This window comes from Cyprinodon tularosa, unplaced genomic scaffold, assembly GCF_016077235.1.
Source record: "Cyprinodon tularosa strain WSP-4 unplaced genomic scaffold, ASM1607723v1 ctg223, whole genome shotgun sequence".
In the NCBI taxonomy this organism is placed as follows: Eukaryota; Metazoa; Chordata; class Actinopteri; order Cyprinodontiformes; family Cyprinodontidae; genus Cyprinodon; species Cyprinodon tularosa.
Window position 1 is genome coordinate 36,147 of NW_024038833.1, and position 19,700 is coordinate 55,846.

At 37.8% G+C, this 19,700-nt stretch overlaps 2 protein-coding genes across 2 annotated transcripts; both read right to left on the reverse strand.

Moving 5' to 3' along the window:
• Positions 1-5,710: 5,710 nt before the first annotated feature.
• On the reverse strand, positions 5,711-9,552 carry LOC119784315 (adenosine receptor A1-like). Its single transcript, XM_038286302.1, has 3 exons — positions 9,116-9,552; positions 8,566-9,026; positions 5,711-6,281 (listed from the first exon to the last, which is right to left on the reverse strand). The coding sequence occupies exons 1-3, from the start codon at positions 9,451-9,453 to the stop codon at positions 6,118-6,120; spliced, it is 963 nt and encodes a 320-aa protein (XP_038142230.1). The 5' UTR covers positions 9,454-9,552; the 3' UTR covers positions 5,711-6,117.
• Positions 9,553-13,929: 4,377 nt separating this feature from the next.
• Positions 13,930-16,299, reverse strand: LOC119784336 (transcription factor Spi-B). The gene is made up of 6 exons (XM_038286331.1): positions 16,217-16,299; positions 16,013-16,047; positions 15,257-15,473; positions 15,075-15,166; positions 14,795-14,948; positions 13,930-14,680 (listed from the first exon to the last, which is right to left on the reverse strand). Exons 2-6 carry the CDS (start codon positions 16,031-16,033, stop codon positions 14,373-14,375), a joined length of 792 nt encoding a protein of 263 aa, XP_038142259.1. The 5' UTR covers positions 16,034-16,047; positions 16,217-16,299; the 3' UTR covers positions 13,930-14,372.
• Between the last annotated feature and the right edge of the window lie 3,401 nt (positions 16,300-19,700).

Genomic DNA, 19,700 nt, shown 5'->3' on the forward strand with positions numbered 1-19,700 from the left:
ACATGCCCCTCACAATTCGTGGGTAAGCTGCTGCCAGTTTCTTTTTATCAGACTTTGTCATTTCCCTTTGCTTCACACGATTTAAACTGCAGCCTAATGCTTAAATATGTTCATTTTTTTTCAAAAAGAGGAAGAAAATCTTTTATTCAGATACTGAAATAAGAAGAGGATTTACAGAAAGTATTTTGAGAAAAATAGAGAACAAGTTACAGTAGAGAGGCCGAAAGAGAGTGGTAGGAGTGGAAGAGCTCTTTCCCCGCCCCTCTCTTATCCTCAGATGAACTTATCATGTTGCCTCATAATGTTTCTGAGCTTTTTTTCTCCTAGAGGCAGTCAGGCTAACTTCCTGCATTCAGGCTCGGCTCAGTTGATTGGCTGACATGGTGGCTGACCAGCCATAGTTTGCAGCGAGGCAACAGGAAGTTTCTCTTCTTATGCAGGAAGCTGCAGCTGTTTCATCCTGACATACACCACTTTGCACGCATTTGAAAAAAAAGAAACACGCACACAAATCGTCTGCATGCTGTATATATTTGCATGTGTGGGGGAACTCAGGCTGCATGTGCATGCCTGTTTATAGAATTTGTAAATGTTACGTGGGCGTGTAAGGACACGTCAGATAAGGACTGTGAGCTATCAGAAACATTTACCATCATGGTAACTCCACATTGAAATAGGGAATAAAGCAAATAAAATAGAAAAATCCAAGAGAGGAACAGATGTGTAAATGGCAGAGGTTAAACAGTATTTTTTTGTTTTCCAATTCTGATTTGTAAAGAGAGAGGAAGGCCTTTTAAGAAACTAGTTATAGATTGCAAAAACGATTAAGAAAAAGCATATTTGGTCAGTGGTAATGTTTGATTCCTATTTTGCCAGTTATTAATGTTAATAAAAGGGCATTATTGGGTAAGAGATTATTAACCTTAAAAAAAGTACTACGCTACAAGTTTCAAACCTTAAATCCGTACCACGATAAGATAATTCTATCTAAAAAGATCTGGCTACTATTTTCTTACAGCTCTAATTTGTGGCTTTTTAGACCCTGCATCTTGACTATCGGTAGTTTTTGAGTCCAAACAACAAAAACCTCCAAACAACTGCATTTGTTTTCTTAAGCATGTAAGGAAACCTTTATTAGCTTCTTTTTAACCAGGTGACAGGTTGTGCATGGCAACAAGTGGAGGAGGGGCAGTACTCTATTGCTCTTTGATCCACAGAAAAAGCAGTAAAACACACTGATTGTTACTCTAAACACCAACACAGGGAGTGCTGTGTAGTTTTTGTCAGTTAGTTATTTTTGTGCCCCCAGATATAAAGATGGCTGCTCTAGAATCACATTTCAGACTGGCTGACAACACGTGTTTACAAAAACCGCCCCATAACTGAAAAACATAGTTTTAGCTACTAACAATATAGTTATAACTAACATTACTAATACTACTAATTTTAACCTTTGCTTTGAAGCTTAATTTTACACTTTATCACTTTGATTTATAGAATTAAGCAAAAATATAGACTAAACACCCGTTTGATATGATAGCAGGTTTTTACTGCTTGTGGAGAACTTTGTGCTTTCTTCTCATATCTCTAAATTAAAATGTTAAGAAAAAAATACAACGATCAGATTTATGGAAAGCAATATGTTGTTAGTTCAAACCAATCATACAGACAAGTCATTTAAGGACACTAACATTTGATTAGTAATAAAAAAAATTTTGCCAAGTACACTTTATTACTACAGCTACTTAGTTTTTTTCTCTTAGGAAGCCCAGCCAATTGCATTAAGTCGTTCGTATCAGTCATGTTTTTTAAAATCATGTTAAACTCGTTATTGTTAACATAGGGATACAAAAATGTTTAAAAAAGCATAGCCATATATATTCTACTGCAAAAGGTACATTTGTGAAAAGATTTGTACTGCCTTGTTGGTTATTTAGTTATGTTTCATTCTAATGTTTTTTTTTAAGCCCAGTTCATGGCTTTGTCTGAGCTGCCATAATACCATAATATTACATTTGTGAAAAGCTGCACGCCTAAGAAGAATATTATATTTCACATGAATATCCAGACTTTTGGCACCATCAGCGTGCTTTCCACTATCATATCTATGCCTCTCCCTGAAGTCTCAGTCCAGCTTTTTCATCTCCATAATTATATGTAGTTGTAGGGGAAGAATCTAATAAAATTAGCCGGTAAAGCAGTAGGTCCTTAAATGCATGCAGGTGAGGCAACTGTGATGTTTGTTTTTGTGTAAGCCAGGGCATATGGCCTTACAGCCCTGTGTGCACATACACATATGAGCATGAGCCATGTGAGTGTTCAGACGGGTTGATGAGGATATAAAGAACATCAAAGCGGGCACCATGCCAGGTAATATGGAGGAGGCTCAGGGCTTGCCTCCTGCGCTCTTAAATGTAGGAGTGAGGCCTTCTGTGTAACAGTGAAAAGATGAAAACTGCCCTTTTGATAGACTCTCTTATCAATTTATAAATAGAGGATCAGAAATCCTGGCCGGTGTAAAGGAAAACATCCATATGCATTTTTTTGTAGAGAGATTTCTTAATCCTTCCATCTATTGTGCGGCATACTTCCTCTGTCAATGCCAGCTCCCCAACTGTGCCTCCTCCTCCCCTTTTTCCTTTTTTTTTTTTTTTTTGCCCACCACCTCCTTACTCCTTATTGAAATTCTGCCTGGCACAGAGATGCTGCCCATTCTTGGCACAAAGCTCAGGGAGAGAGAGGGATGGAGAGAGGAAGAGAGTAGGAAGGAAGAAAACACACACAAGAACCTGCACCAATCGTTGGGTCCCCCCCTCTTCATCCTCCCCCACCTCCTCCTCCATGGCGTCCCTGTGCCAAGCATTCATCCCGTGTCGTGGACGAAGGGACCAGGCAAGCCAGTAGGTATTTCCTTGGCTCTGCTTCCTGCAATAATCCGCTCCAAATTTGAGGAGTCTTCTTGGTAGCTGAGTCTTCTGTGAGCACGTTTTTTGGGAGCTTTGCTAATTCGATTGTGTATTGGTTGAGGAACAAATCCTGCATCGGGAGGGGGGGTTGAGAGGAAGCGAAGGCCTTTTGTTTCCATGATATTTATTTATTTTTTTTGCATGGTTTGCCATAGAAGTGACTTTTTCTTTTTTCTGGTGTTTGGACATAAGGAAAATTAAAATCTAAGCTCCAAGATTTTCTAACGTTCTTAACAGGAATTAGTTCTATTTGCTATGAACGGAATAGAGGGAATGGAGATGACTTGCTGTTTTAGTTTGATCTAATGTCAAATATTGTTGCAACTTGCAAACAACGGTTTATTCTTTTCTATTTCGTCAAAAAGAAACCTGTTGACCGTATAGCAAGCTAACATCTGACAACTGAAGAGTTTTACCACACGGCGTCTTTAAAAAAGTTGGAACTATCATCCAAAGACAAATGCCTCTGCTGAAACAGGAAATTGTCTGCAGAAAAACATAATTTTTTTTCAGTTACAGCAGAGTAGTGTTATCAGTGCACAAGAGGGCACAAGGTTCGTGGTTCCTGGTTCACTCCTAATGTCAGCTTGGAGACTTGTGGCCTTTATTCTGCAGCAACAGATGCAGAGATTGTCAGATGGACAGAAGAGATTTATCCGTTTTTGCCTCCCTTGTCTGAGACCTTCCCCAGCTGCCTGAACAAGCTTTGCAGGGCATTCATCCTATAGCTGCTGACAGAAAAAAAAAAAAAGATTCACCCCAGCTGAGAGCCATGCATGTCCTCCATAAAGCTTAGAAAAGTTTGCAACCTCAGTCAGCAGAGGTGCTCACATGACTGACAGGGTTCAACCTTGTTGCTTCCGCTAAGGCGGTTTGCCAATCATTCACTTTTAACCCAGCAGCATTTAATGTTTGAAATCCTGATATTTTTCAACCAATTTTTTTCCCATGAATCTGTTTGCTTCCCTCTCCAAGCACAGCTTGTGTCAAGGGAATGTTTCTTGGCGCACACATACAGCTCAAAGGTCTGCTAGTAGCATTGTGGCAGAGGTGGGCATCAGGCCAGCACACACACCCCCTGCCCCATTCTCTCTGTCTGGTCTGCTGTAATCAGACTAGTGGGGTTTGCAGCATACTAACTACAACCTAGTCTGGATTACGTCTCGGGGGTTGTGGCTGTATGCTAATTTATGCAAGCACTGCACCTTCTAACCCATTCTGTGTCTTCTGAGGCCCGAGCCTGGCATTTAGTCTGGTACTTATTAACCCTTCAGCGGCTGCTGTGTTAACCTGCTGGCAGGTTCCAACGCACCTCATATGAGCGCACCTTTCTCTGTGAACCGTCCAGCTGCCTGATAAGAAACAGTTTCTTCTGCCTGAGCTTTCGTGATTGAGTGTCATCAGGGTCGGTTGGCTTCGGCTCATTGCTTGGCACGCGATTCATTCTCTCTAACTTGTGATACAACAGCTGTTCTTTCTTCATTGTGAGGTCTGAAGGCTCAGGAATTAAAGGGGGGGTGGGGGAGGCACAAGGTGGACCTCGTAATGTTTTTAAGCAGACCTAAAATGGCCGAAGCCTCACAGGACGCCATTTTGTGCTTCCTTGTTGTGTTTTGGGGGGCAGAATCCCAGCTTTGTATTCAATCAGACGGTGGAAGCCGTGTTTGCAGGCATCTGTATCTGCGTACCTCCGACTGAGAGGCAGCAGCCACTCCAACGCAGGGATAGCCCCGCTGGAATGAGCTCAGTTTTTTTGGCAAAAACCGGAGAAGGATTCCTGGCACAGAATTGAACAGCTCTCTCTCTCTTTTCTTTCCTCGTTCGATCACATGCCAGAGACTCAGGAAGCCAGTGAGTTGTTTGTTAGGCTATTGCACACTAGCGCTGACTTGGCGGATGTCCGCCTACCGTTCAATTATTTTTTCTGTGATTTATATTTTAGGAACAAAGTCGCAAATTTCCCCCCTTCAACAAAACAAGCTATGCTGATCAATTTGAATTTGTATTTTTGTTCTGTGGCTTGTTTGGTTTGTAGTTATTGTTATTTTCCTTATTTGTGGTTGTCGCATTCATTCTCATTAAGCATGAAAAGCTTTTGCCAGAATCTGGAATTTTCTGAGAAAATGGTTTTAAGAAAAGCCTACAAGTAAGTCACATTGTTTGTCAGGGGCTCATCTGTGAACTCTCTATAAAAACATTTATAAAGTCGTATGGAGCATGAGTTTATCACAGTAACAATCTCTGTCTTTTTGTTTCTGTACCCTTGCAGGAAGATGACCTTTGTGGAAATTTGGCGTGGATGCAGCATGGATTGTGTCCTTGGGGCTGAGGTAGTAGATTGAATAGTTGTGGGGTTCTTTAGCCTCTTTTTCAGATAACTATACAATCTACTGTCTTTCCCAAGGAGACAGCTGAGTCAACCGATCATCAACTGTCGTCTAAAGATCGGCATTTATGATGCCCCAAAAATGCATGCAGTAATTAATTTAGTTGTTTGTTTTTTTTTGTATTTCCCCCCCGATAAGTAAAGGTATGGTGTGTTTGACTCGGGTTTTGTCAGGGTGAGGTAGTAGGTTGTATAGTTTGGTAGGTGGAACTGCACCCTGCTGAGGTGATAACTATACAGTCTATTGCCTTCCCTGAGGAGCCTACTCCACACTTATGGATCTTCAAGAAAATCTCTTGGCTGGACTCTTATTTATTCTCAGACAACATACAGAGGCTGTGATTGTCTTATTGGATGGTTTGCATTTACTTTATTGCTTTATTGCATGAAAATGTTCAATGCTTAAAGACATGTACATATCAATAAAAACATTAAAATCCTTTAAATCTTTTGTTAAAAAAATCACAGTAAGTAAGGTATCTTAAAGTTATATTTCATAAAAGCACAACACACTGCAATTCTAATTCTAGCTGATTAGCAACTGTTAGGTTTGTGGATCTATGGTGCCCTCTAGTGGAGCTTTGATAAATTGCTCTTACTAAAATAAAGTCTTCATTAAATCAAACACTGTTAAGGAAGTCAGATATGTTTCATTATTATTTTAAATTGAACAAAATCCGATTTCATAAGTGCTTTATAATGACAGAGTGAAGCTTTGGAAAAAAATAAATCCATTACATAAACCTCAAAGTTTCATTACTTTAATTAGTGGCCTGCTGTGGTTTGTTGATTTGGGTTGTTTCTAATGAAACAGTTCAGCTTTAGTGTGAGACGCTTCCATGTCTGAGCATAGGCCCTCTGGATCTTGGGGATGCGATACGCGTAGACCAATGGGTTAACTGCTGAGTTGGCATGAGACAGGAGAATACCTGGAGAAGGATTGATTTGTTACTGTCATAATTGTTATCTGCAGTCACACAACATAGAAAATAAAGCATAGCTTGAAGGAGGATTTTCTTTATCCATAAATTGTATTATTCACTTAAAAAAAATTATACATGGTCTATAATATAATTGAAATACCTTTGTTGTTTTTAAATTTTTGTGTGACTGTGGTAAAAACAGATGGGAAGAACGAAGCTTAAAGGGACGCATGACACAAAAAAAAAAAAAAAACATGGAAAATAACATTTCTAAGACATACAGAAGATAAAAAAGGATGAAAGAGAAAAAAAATGTATGCAGTTATAACGTGGAAAGGAAGACTGAGATAAAAACAAGCAAAAAGAAAAGAAAAAAGCAGCTTGTTTACAGAAAGATGGAAAACCTGCAATTTGTTGTTGAAATGGTAGCGGAAATGAATTCTTATTTTATTTAATGCTGCATTTGTCACTTGAAAAAGACAATGTAGCTGCTTATAAATATAACAATATTAAAGTTGCATATTGTTATGTATCAATTTAAAAGCATAATGTGTTTACAGGGTCAAAGTAATCATTACACACCCAAACACATTTTTATAGTCTTCATAACATTTGGTTTAACTCCTGTGAGGCTCTTTTCTTGATCCTGCGCTTTTCCTTTCCACCAGCAAGCCTGTAATATAATTGTGGCTGTTCATTTGACCTTTGTTCTTGAATCTTTGGACGGCTTTAAATCTGTTGGATTTCTATAATGCACTGAAAAAATAATGCATCCGTCTATGGCATTGACTTAGTCATATTTAGTTACTTTAACATAATTGTTTTATGTTAGCAGGACAGGACATAAAAATTTGTGTTAAAGTAACTAAATATGAATAAATAAATGCCAAAAGTGATTGCATTATTTTTTTTTTACCTTGCCTCCAACATATTCTGCAGTCTTTCAGTAAATTTGAGCCACTGCTTTGGGCACCTTAATGCCACCCTACTGTGTTCATCCCAAAGCCAGTTCTGAAATTTTGGGCGATCATCCTCCTCTTAGTTGTGTTCAAGTTTTAATTGTCTGGTTGTTTTTTTCAGGGTTTTGTTGAAAAAAAAATCCTCTTTCATCATAACTTCACTCTCTTTGCTCAGTACATCAACAAAACAATCCACAGCTTTAATAGTTTAATAGGTGTTTGAAATCACTTAGACGTGCAGACTGCTTCTACAAACATTTGTGAAAGAACGGCTTGCTCTCAGGAGCTAAAGGAATTCCACTGTGGTCTTGAGATAGGATCAGAGATTTGCAACAAGTCCAAACATGAACTTTCTTCACTCCTATATATTCCCACATTAGCTGCCGGTATTAAGATTGGAAATGACGGTAGCTTAGCCATCTTTCTACAGGCTGCATAACTGACGAGCAGAGTGCTTAGCGGTCACCTTCGGGTGATTTAATTGCTACAGGACTTCAAACATCATTTAGCCTTCAGATAAGTTCAAGAAAAGTGCATAGAGAGCTATATGGAAAGGCTTTCCGTGGCTTAGCAGCTCCTCCGAAGAGTCTGTTTGCAGCAGAATCAATCCTGTCTGAATGTATCATGACAAGTGTAGCATTGTCTCAAGCGTTTTTTTGTTTTGTTTTTTTTGTTTTTTTTCCAGGAGCTGGGCTTGGTCCCTTAGTTCCACTAAAAGGAACTAGGAATGCTTCTGCCTACATAGACCATTTGGACAATTCCATGTTCTCACTTTTGTGGTCAGAGTTTGAAAATAGTCATAATGGTTATAAAAAATATCTCTAAAAGATTTTTACAACTTGTTTAAATATACTCCTTGATAGATCTTCAACGAGTTACTTGGACCTTTCCATTATCTCTGTGTTAAGTTATGCCAAATAAATATTTTTTATGCTGGAAATGAGACCATCTACCATCAGTCGGGTCATGGTCACTATCTGGAGCGTATAGGACAGTGCTTGACAAGTTACAAGACATTTAGAAAATGTAAATATAAGGTATATACATGTAAAATGTATGTGAGTTTTCACCTGAATAATTTTAAACCAGCGTGGAAAAGATAAAAACCACTATAAATTGAAATATCTTGACCCAATATAATATTTTGTACAAACTATTGAAGTTGTGTGTTATGTAATCAACAGCTGAAATAAAATCAAAACATTAAGAGCCTGTAATGAATGTGACATTAGAAATGCTTCATGTTCATTTCTTCCAGGGGTTGTAAGCTAATAATTTTTTTTTTTAAACGTCAGCATCTGTGTAAGAAGTTAAAATCAACAATAACTTGCCTGTGTAAAGTGTTCCCTGCGTCACCGCTTGAGGTCCCATGAAGAGCAAAAGACAGTTCATTGAGTGCAGAGGAATCCAGCAGCATGCAAATAATGTCAGAACCAGAGAAAGTGAGCAGGCTAGCCTCTTCTCTCTAAGCAGCGAGGCCTGTGCTTGAAGGCAACAGTTTTTTAGACGTTTGTGCAGGCTCCAGAAGATGATGATGTATAGAAATGTCATAACTAGCAGAGGAGCCATTATGCATCCAAAGAAATTGAAATAAACCATAAACGGCAGCGAGATAACTGAGAGGAAGGTGCATTGGGAGTAGCTGGGAGAGGCAGAAGATGTGTTGGTTGAATAAACCCCAACAGAGATATTGTGCCAACCCAACAGAGGGGTGAAACCCAACAGAAAGGAAAGAATCCAGCAGACGGACATGGTTAACAGTGTGCACCTCTGGGTGACGATGGCTTTGTATCTGAAAAGAGAAAAAAATAAATAAAAGGCAATACGTAGGAGAAAATTATACTTATAATTAACGTGCTTGGGAAATGACATCACCTTTACCTGAAAGGCATGTGTAGCCGCAAGTATCGGTCAATGGCAATAGCCAGCAGAGAGAGGACGGATGCTTCAGTCAGCACAAGCACAACACAGCTAAGGAGCAAGCACTGGTGGGAGGTCAGACTCACCCGGCCGTCTAACAGCACAGCTAAAGGCACAGCAGCTGCACCCACCAAAAAGTCAGCAACAGCCAAGGACACCAAGAAGCAGAAAGTTGGCCGCCGAAGGCAATCTTGGATGCCAAAAGCCACGGCACACACCACCAGCACATTCCCAAAGCAACATGCCACAGCAATCAGCACTTCCAGCACTGTATAAGTCACCCATCCCCAATCACCCATTACTACAGATTGACGGAAATAACTTCCTTAGAGGTAAATCATGCACAGACAGGTTTATAATAAAAGAAGGAAATAATCAGCATAATCCATCCGTATTATTCAGATTGTGATTAGGACTGAAAGGCAATAAACAGAGGTCTTTTATATATACGATCATGCGTGCGCACATAAAAGCTGAGTGACACTCCATGGAGACACCATCTGTATTTCATCAGTAAGTCAAAACCTCTCCTTAAATTCTGATGGATATGTCCCAGGAGCTTGAGAGGAGAGAACTACTAGTTCCTTGGTTTGCACTCTTAACAGCTTTTCGATCATAAAGTAATGCAATTAGATCTATGTTCCCAACTATTAATGCTTTAAACAAATACACACAGTTAACAAACCAATTTAACAGGAGCCGAATAATTACAATGTTAATACAATTTTTTACTTGTCTGTTATAGATGTTTTTAAACCTTGTAATGTTTATGGCAGATATGTCTAATTTAGATTCATTCTTCCTTTAAAATAAATTCCACTAGGAACCATATCAGAATTATAATTTCACTTGAACATGAACAAAAGTCTTCATGAACTGGAAAATGGCAGTTTTACTGTAGCTGCAAGTAACAAGTTACATTATAGAGCCCTCCACATTTACCTGTACCCGAGGTAAAGATGTTTGTCATGACACAGAACAGAAGACTCAGAAGTCAAGGCCAGACAGACAGTGGGATAACTCAAAAGGCATGTATTAAAATCAAACGAAGTAGCAGCGCCTATCTAAGGCTGGAACCTCTGCATGAGAGAAACACAGGTTATTGACCACATAAATCTAATGGTGAAAGATTATGAATGTGAGTTTCTAACCTGGTTTTAGAGTTCAGTCCATGCCCAGAGAAAGAGGTAGGATCCAGCTGGTGGGCTGCCAATAAGATGAAGCGGGATCCCCCCAGAGTGTCCCAGATGCTGCAGTCCCAGAGAACATTTAGGAGTACCTAGCCAGGTCAGGCAAACAGATCAAAACAGGAATAGGCAGGCTCAGTGGCTCAAACTGACTTTAAATTGTGATTATTTTTACTGGTAAAATTCTATTTTATTTTTTACCACCACATTCTTCTCTAGTAGGTGAAGCATAAAGGTTATTCTTGCTTTTAGAGTTGAACGGAGTGTCTAAGAACCTTTAATTTTAACCTTATAACTTTATTTTTCCTTTAGGTTTAGGGTTGATGTGTCTCATAACTGACCTTTTCCAGCAATTAGGATTAAAGGAGACAGTAAATTCCAAGTTGAAACAAAAACCAAAGGCCAATTTCAATATACCGTATTTTCACGACTATAAGGCGCATATAAGCGTCTTTTTTTCCCCTCAAAATGTGCGGCGCGCCCTATAGTGTGGTGCGCCCTATGTGTGTTGTTACTGCGGACATTTGAGACCACCATGAGAATGTTAAAGGGGGAAGTGTGGGCGTGGATAGTGTATAAAAGAACAGGTATGTGCTTTATGCAGAACTCCTCATCTCCTTATTGAGGAGATGATGAAAGAGTGGCTGAGGGAGGTGTATGTAAGAAGACCAGGTGGTTTTTTTCCACGCATCACCATCGCTGTTAATCTGTGACTCCATGCGTGCCCATCTCACAGCTGATGTGCAAAACATGGTGAAACAAATGAACGGTGTGCTTGCTGTTATTCTAGCAGGTCTGACAAAGGAACTTCAACCGCTCGACATCAGTGTGAAGCGGCCGTTCAAGTAATGCTGCTTTCACACCGGACGCAGCAGGAGCAGCAAAATCGCGTCTGCTGCTTCATTTTTGCTGCTTGTACCAGTTAGGTCTGACGCGTGGCTAAAGCAGCTTTGCTGCTCTGGCTGCACGGTGCAAAAGTGTGTCTGACGCACGTTGGACGGAGCTACTCTATCCTTTCTTTGCCTTGCAGCTATATTTGCTGTGATCAGTGGGAATAAAGTAGTTTTAATATGTTTTTAAGTGAGAAAGTCCACCTGAAAACTTCATCAATGCAGTCAGTTCATCCAGATTACCATCCTGTCTTCCAATATTATTTCTGTCGGCGCCGCTCAGACCCCCACATACAGCGGTGCCACTGTCAGTAGGAATCCCATTCAACAGCAGCCTCTGGGCCGGGTCGCCTCCTCGCGGTTCACAGCGGCGGCTGGTAGGTGTTTTTCATCTAAATAATCTAAACTGCAGGCACCAGGATAATAAAAGCGAACATATTCTGCCAGCAGGTTTCTGCATTTTAAGTTAATTTATGCGTCAATAAACTGTTTCAGAGGAGTGATCACAGCGCTCTGTGTCATCAGCGATGTGTCTGTCTCATGGCCAGCCAGGTTTGATTAATACTTTGTAATAAATACATGAATAAAGCACAAACATATCAGTTTTGCTCCCGCTCTATTTTTAAATACGCAGTAGAGGTATTTAAATGTAGTAGAGGATATTTACCGGTATATAAAACCCGCGCCCTATAATCCGGTGCGCCTTATGTGTGTGTTAAATATAGTAATGGCACACATAAATGAGACAGCGCCTTTTAGTACGGTGTGCCTTATGGTCGAGAAAATATGGTATATATTTTTTAAGTGTATCATTATAATTATTAAAATCCAATATTTTCCAAACTCTACTGAGACTTTAACTATATTTATATGCTTTGGTCACATGGGACTGAACTAGAGATGTAACTCCAAAGGAATAATATGTAAAAAAAATATATTATTCCCACTGTTAAGAGTGGTGGAGGGCCTTTTATGCTATAGGCATATTTTAATTCTAAAGGACCTTAAGTTTTTAGAGTGGGTAGCAATATGAACTGTTAGAAAAAGTGTCATTATTCAGTCTTTCAGCAGAAAAATTATCCTAAATATGCCCACTAATGTTTGTTTTTTTAACTTGTGATATCATAGGCAAGAATTAAATGTCACCATTTATCAATTTTGCATAATGAGTTGAGGGATACTGTGAAATTATATGTTTATATCTTGCTTTTAAAGATATTTTAACTTAAGTATGAAGCTGGATATTACAAAAAAATTGCAGAAGTCTTGTTGGGAAGGTAATTGTTTTCTCATGATTCTGGACCTCTGTTTCCAATATGGCTACTTGTAATAACACTGTAATAAAATCATAAATAAATAAAAATCTTCCGCTTTATTTTGTTTCAATAAATGTTTTCTTTCTACACACACTACTTTAGAACCTCATTTAGAGAAGCCAGAAGTTCTGATATGCAGAGCAATACATTGTGAACAGCTTAATTTGGTTATACTGGGTTTTTATGTCATACCAAGATCCAATGTTTTGACTATAGTAAACATTTTCTGAACTCATTAAAGTTTTTTGGATTAAAAATCAATTAGATTGATACAAAACAATTAGCTGTTGATGTCTGAAAGGTCACCAACACATTGGATCATACCCTGCAAATGATTATTATGAAAACTTTTTATAAGTAGCTTCAAAGGTATATCATTATACATAGTTTTATTTGTGGCAACATTTAAGAACTGGGAAATTTTGCAAACAGAAATGTTCCATTATATTTTTCCCCCACTCAGTTATTTTAATCATTGTGTAATGTATCAGGAAGAAAGTCAAGAGGAGTCATAAAGAGGACTTTTATTATTTTTCTGAACCCATTTAACCTCACATCCAAAAAGCTTTTCTAACTTTAACCTTGGCTTAACCGTTGACCAGATCCTTAATTAACGGATCCTTTCTTGTTACCTTAACTGCCCCATCAATGACAGTATCTGACCTATTAGTTGGAACTGACTAACTTTATAAGCCTGATACTTCCAACCTATGGTTAGAACTGCAGAAGTTCTTATTAGGATTTTCAAGTACTGCATTTAATAAATAAATACTGTCCACTTTAGAGAGCAGAGGGACAAAAAATTTTAATACTGGTTTTAAAAAGCAAGCAAATGTTTTTACCACTATTGATTAAATGTAAAACTATCTGAAGCTGTATCTGAAAACATTTATGGTATCAAAGAACTAGTTTGACTTGCAAATTCATGCAAGTAAGATGAAAACAAAGGTCTCAAAGGTTGAGCTAATAAAAACATGGAAGATGGGACTTTGTCTGAGTTTGCTATGTATAAATTGAGTTGGGGAGCTTTTGGCAAATTTGTAACAGTAAATATCAATCAGTTAACCTTGTTCAGTTTGTGTGTGTTTATGAGTGTGGCCGGTATGGGTGTGCCTTGGTGGGTATGTTTGCATCTTTCTTTTTGATGGGGGGACTTTTGGATGTTACTGATTAGCAGGTCTGTTTGCTGTGGCGGTTTCTAATGCATTCTTGCTTTGCATACAATTTTGGCTACGATGGGATATCTGTGTGTGCCTGTGTACAGTAAGCCTGTTTATGAGGTCTTGCTTCAAGCACATTTATGCTTATCTGAATGTGTGCTCTTGATGTGTATTTGTGTATACCGTTAAAAAAGGGTTACTTCAGACTCTAATTTGTTCTCATTTTTAGATTTATTTTCTGTTAAACAAGATATTTTGAGACAAACAGATCATGCGTACACAGACTAATTATCATGTGCTTTTGAAAATCTGAATATAACACAGAATCACAAAAAAAAACAAACAAAGAAAAACAACTTTTATAAACAGACGGAATTGAATTCTACTTATAAAGTAGATAATATCTCATAATCTTATAGATTTACTTGGTGATTGCCAGCTGACCTCTCATACACAGCCTGAAATTGACTTTCATCATTTCTTGTTCAGCCTTCTTTCAAACTCCACTGCTGTATCTGCAAAAAGCTCCAACCGGCAGTAGTTCATGCTCTGGCCTTTTGAATACTTAGTATTCATTTGTCATTTAAAATACCTTTAAGTAAGAATCTACGCAAATCAAATGTCAGGTCAGTCCCTTGACTTTCTGAAGTTCGCTCTTCGTCACACTACTCTAATTTGGAATCTCCTTGTAAGCCTCTCAGCGTCTTCTCATCAAAGCGGTAGGTAAGCTTCCTCTTCACCTTGTGAATCTCGCCTGTCCGTGAGTAGTTCCTCAGTGCCCGTGCCATCTTCTGGTAGGTCATAGTCTTGCGGTTCCCCTTCCTGCGACCCCATAACTGTGCAAGGCTCTCCTTGTTCTGAGAGGAGAACTGAAAGGTTCCAGAGGAGGATTGGACCCACCAGATGCAGCTCCTCATAGATGGTGTCTCAAGCATCTCAAACAGGAACTGGAACAGGCGCTCCTTCCTCTTTCCTATTGAAGAGGAAGCAGAGAAAAATTGGTTTGACCTCACCACATTGTGCGCATATAGGTGGAAAAAGATGCTCTGTCACACGCTTATGTCCTGAGATGCTCATTAGAAATTACCTGATAATGGTGCCAAAGGCAATCTTCTGTCCTTTCTCTCCCCTCTGTCGGAGGGTGGTGATGGTGAATCTTGGTAATCCTGATACTGGGAACTGCTAGATTGCGAATCTGAATCAATGTATACAGGAGCTTCGTAGGAGTATGTTATGTGTTCCTGGACAAAATAAATAAAAAGTACAAATCAATCCAGATGAAGAATGATCTGAAACTGATAAAGTTCAGCTTTTTCCCACACATAGATGTATAAAATTTCCTTAGATGTCAAACTCTTTGTACTCACCCATTGATTGTTTGGTGGACTTGGCCAGACTGGATGTGGTGTTTGGTCTTCATAACGCCACTGGTATGGATGCTGACCTGCCCAACTGTTCTCTAAGAAGAGTCAGACACAAGGGTCAGTCAAGCAGAAATTACTAAAAACATTCTATTATGTTCTACTTATGCTGTCAATATTCAGCCAACCTATGATCCTGGCGTCCCGGTGGGAGTTAGCGTGCGTCTGGTGGCCCATGTTAGCTGTAGTGGATGTTGCTGGTGTGTGGGCAGGCTGGACCTCGAGCGAATGCTCCTGCAGGTACTCCTCGATGACCTCCAGGTCCACCTCTGCATAGGACGAGGGGGTCGCCCCACTCCAAGAACCTCGGCAACCACCCAGCTTCACCTCAGTCACGTAAGGCATCTTAAATTTACATAGCAGGAGGAAACTTTCAGACATCAGGTTTCCAACAACACTCTGCATGACATGTGTTGTCTATCACTTGACAGTTTTAGCCTGAGGTAATAACAGCCTTTATATGTTATTTGTATGAAACCTATTGTTACTATCTCATTCATTTTAAATGAAGTCACATTTTCTGTTATTTAATAATCTTCACATATGCTCTTCTTTTTAGATAAAAGAGATCCTAAAAATAATATAATTACAAAAATATTATGATGAAATTTAAAGTTGTGTATATTTCAACTTCATACATGCTGTGTCCTGCAAATGTTTGTATCCTGGAAGAGAGCCAGTTACCAACACTGGGATGATGCGTATTTTAGTTTGACTGGCAAATTTATGCAAGAGTTTGTTTTCATCTGCATAGATAACATTCAGGCACCACCGGTGTGTGGCTCCCAGAAATATCCCTCAGTGAGAAAGATCAAATCCGATAACACTTTACGTGACTCTCACAGCAGTACAAATATAAACATAACAGGTGAAATGAAACTAACCGTCTCAAACTCTGTCAACATCCTTTAAAGACAATCTAGAAAAGAGAGAAACAAAACTCTTATTAGACAGCAGAATGTGAACAAAAAACATAAAAAGGAAGTGAAAAATGCTTTCACGCACACTTCTCTAAGATTTAATAGGATGGAATATGACAGTTAAAGACAAAAATGAATAAAAGAAAACTAACAAAAGTGCGCCTGTACCTTAGTTAAGTCTTGCTTCTGGTGCTATAAAATGATATCCTCAGGCAGTGAAGAGCTGCGACATGAGAATCAGAGTGTTTACCTGCATGATGCTTCAGCACCTGGGCCTCATCTCTTATAAAGTGCCACACACCCTCCTTTCCTTTCTGATTGGACAGTGAGTGTTGAGGGGGGAGAGGTCTGGAGCATTACGGGATATCTGCTGATCTAATGTGAAAAATTTCCCTTACACCAATACTCATAAACAAAAAAAAAAAAAAAACCACTACTGAGCCTCTTTCTGAAACAAAGGTTCCACAAGTTGAGATTTTAGATTTCAGGCAGAAATTATGGCATTTGCTTTATGTTCCTTTTTTATAATTTTTAAAACATAATCCACAATGTGTTTTTGATTTTGAAAAGTTGCCCAGATAGAAAAAAAATGTCTTGAAAACATTTAATAGACACAAATGTATTTTTAATATATGTCGCTTTAATTTTCTTTAGTATTTAAGGAAAAAATGTTTTTCTGTGTTAAGGTACATTTTCAAGCCATACAGGTTGTAAAAGCATACAATTGTTGGCAAAGCATAGTTTATTAAAGCTAATTGAATTTAATCAAAAAATATAAGTTCAGCCTACACAGGTGGATGCTGGACAGAACTTTTCCATAGTAAAAAAATATAAAACAAAAAATTAACAAGTTCATTTTTTGATTAAGTACTTGGCTTGTATTTTGATCGATAAAGATTAGTTTGTGAGTAAACAAAAATAAACAATTAGACAATTCATTGAGGATCCTTACTTTTAACTCTGGTATTACTTTCTTTGTTTTTGTCATTGTTATCTTTAAAACAAATAAACAGAAATTATACATACAATGACTCCTAAATATGTCACCAAAGACTCTAAATATCCTATTAATGTTAATGCAGCTGGGTACTTTTACTACTTTTACTATGGAATTTATTGCAAAAACTACTTTTTTTCCATTTCAAAACAGAGTAAAGTTACATGATATTGGAACTATGCCATATAAACAAAATATTCTGTCACAGATAGCTAAAAATTATATTTTTTTGAAGCTGTAAATGTAAAATTCTTACACTACCTGCAGAATGTAAAACAAACACACAAAATAAGTCCTAATTAAAATTGTACCGCACTCTTACACTGACCTTTATTTTTGTTATTTTATTTCCTGAAAATCAAAGCCAATGGGGTATCTGTGGTTTCTTATCACTGAATTTGTCACAAAGAAGGCATCATAGAGGTAAATGATGTGGCTTTGGATTTCTTTTATTTTTGAATGATACAGACAGACTTACTGGTGCTGAAAACATGCATGTTGCAACCCAGATTCTACCATAAAAAAGTTATTGAGTAAATGTAAAATAAAAAGACAAATTTCCTTTGCAAGTCACTTTAACCTCTTGGACCAAATAAACTGAAACTCATTTGCTCTAATAAAAGGAATGTCTGTAAGTGAGGCTACTGTGGCTCACGATATGGCCACACTTTGCTTTGCTTTATGATGATATATTGGTGTTCTCTATCTGCAAATAAGAGAGGGGTGTCTGTTTATTTAGTCATAAACACTTCACAGTAGAACCAAAAGAAAAATTAAATAAAGAAAGATTCAAACCCTGTTTTCAGTAAGCAACTTTAAGGTGGTGAAACAAATAATAACCCACTTATTTCCTATCAGTACATCTATATGCAAAACCTCGGATATTAATGAATATTGTCAGGCTGCTCTCTCGTGGTTTTAAATAGAAGAAGGTTATTAACAGTTAGCAGAATCCAAGAGAAATACAGAAAACTGAAATACAAGTGCTTTGCTTTATGATGATATATTGGTGTTCTCTATCTGCAAATAAGAGAGGGGTGTCTGTTTATTTAGTCATAAACACTTCACAGTAGAACCAAAAGAAAAATTAAATAAAGAAAGATTCAAACCCTGTTTTCAGTAAGCAACTTTAAGGTGGTGAAACAAATAATAACCCACTTATTTCCTATCAGTACATCTATATGCAAAACCTCGGATATTAATGAATATTGTCAGGCTGCTCTCTCGTGGTTTTAAATAGAAGAAGGTTATTAACAGTTAGCAGAATCCAAGAGAAATACAGAAAACTGAAATACAAGTGGTTCAGATGCATCTGGTGACTCCTTCTTGACCTCTTTGCTCAGCTCTATAAACACACCAATATATGACAGACAATATGAGATCAGTAAAGCAGGAAGCCCTCTGCGTGTCAGCTGCACTGCCTTCCCTACTGGGTCTGTTCCTTTTTTACTAGTAATCCTCTCTGTTGGTGTGTTATCAGGCGTAGATTCCACTACTAAACACGGCAGTGCAGGATATTTTTCCCCCTGTGGGCTGTCAGTGTTGAGGGATTCCCCCAGCTTTTATTTATTCTTTTTTTGGTTGTTTTTTTTTACTGTAACAAAAACCTGTTACCTCAACAGACTGAACTAACCTGTTTTTTCATAGGAAGACCAACATCGGACACATGACTGCTTGGCTTGCATTTGTAAATAGATTACTGCAGGACAACTTTTCAGTTTTTACATCACTTTAGTGTCTTATTGCTTTGGTAATCTCGATTAAACTGATAGTTGGGGATCTTTATTCAGAAGTTTTGTTAAGATTTCATCTACAGTAGCTACCAATCTTAAAGTTTTCATCTAGAATAAATCTAAAATAGCTGGTATCAGAGATTAACGGCAATAGTTAGATTGAGAAAAGGACATTTATAACCTTAAAATCCTAAATATATAAAAGAAATAGTTTTATTTTGACACTATCATATTAACCTTAAAAACAAAATCCACTCTCCGCTTGACTTGTACAAACATACAATAAGAGTCATATTACGGTACTAAGAAATCAGCCATGGGCTATTTCAAATAACATATATTAAATGTAGAACATATTAAGGCTTTTCCTTCAGAGTAACACAGTTTTTATTTCTTAAACATAATTTGTATTCAACCAAGAAGTTGTGTTTTTGAAAGCAATAAAATATCTGATATTATACTGAAATAATGCAAAATATGTCTTTATATGCATCTATATAAATAATATATATATATATATATATATATATATATATATATATATATATATATATATATATATATATATATATATATATACATTTGACGTATTTATATATTACAAAAATATGACACGTCCAAAATATTTTTAACATTTCCCATAATCACTGGATATGAGTAAAAATTCTGACTCTAACACTTAAAGGTATAATGGGGGATTTTTGCAAATTTAGTTGCAAAGATCGGTACTCTCCCCTTAAAAAAAATGCTCCAAAGAGGGAATACCTATAAATGCATGCGAAAGCATGCGTGACCCCATTTCTCCTCGTGCACATTCTGTTTTAAAGTTGTTGTTCTCATAGCTCCTTATCAGTCCTTGGCCCAAAATCCCTCAATCAATATATAGAGCAGTGACTTTATAGTACACTTAATAGCGAACTCA

Excerpts from the sequence above, each read along its gene's own strand:
- LOC119784315 (XM_038286302.1), bottom strand. The coding sequence starts at position 9,453 with ATGGGTGATTGGGGATGGGTGACTTATACAGTGCTGGAAGTGCTGATT. Across the intron at positions 9,027-9,115 it reads CGGCTACACATGCCTTTCAG|ATACAAAGCCATCGTCACCC; the intron begins GTAAAGGTGATG and ends TTCTCTTTTCAG. Across the intron at positions 6,282-8,565 it reads GCAGGGAACACTTTACACAG|GTATTCTCCTGTCTCATGCC; the intron begins GCAAGTTATTGT and ends ATCCTTCTCCAG.
- LOC119784336 (XM_038286331.1), bottom strand. The coding sequence starts at position 16,033 with ATGTTGACAGAGTTTGAGACG. Across the intron at positions 15,167-15,256 it reads CCGGGACGCCAGGATCATAG|AGAACAGTTGGGCAGGTCAG; the intron begins GTTGGCTGAATA and ends GACTCTTCTTAG. Across the intron at positions 14,949-15,074 it reads GTCCACCAAACAATCAATGG|GAACACATAACATACTCCTA; the intron begins GTGAGTACAAAG and ends TATTTTGTCCAG.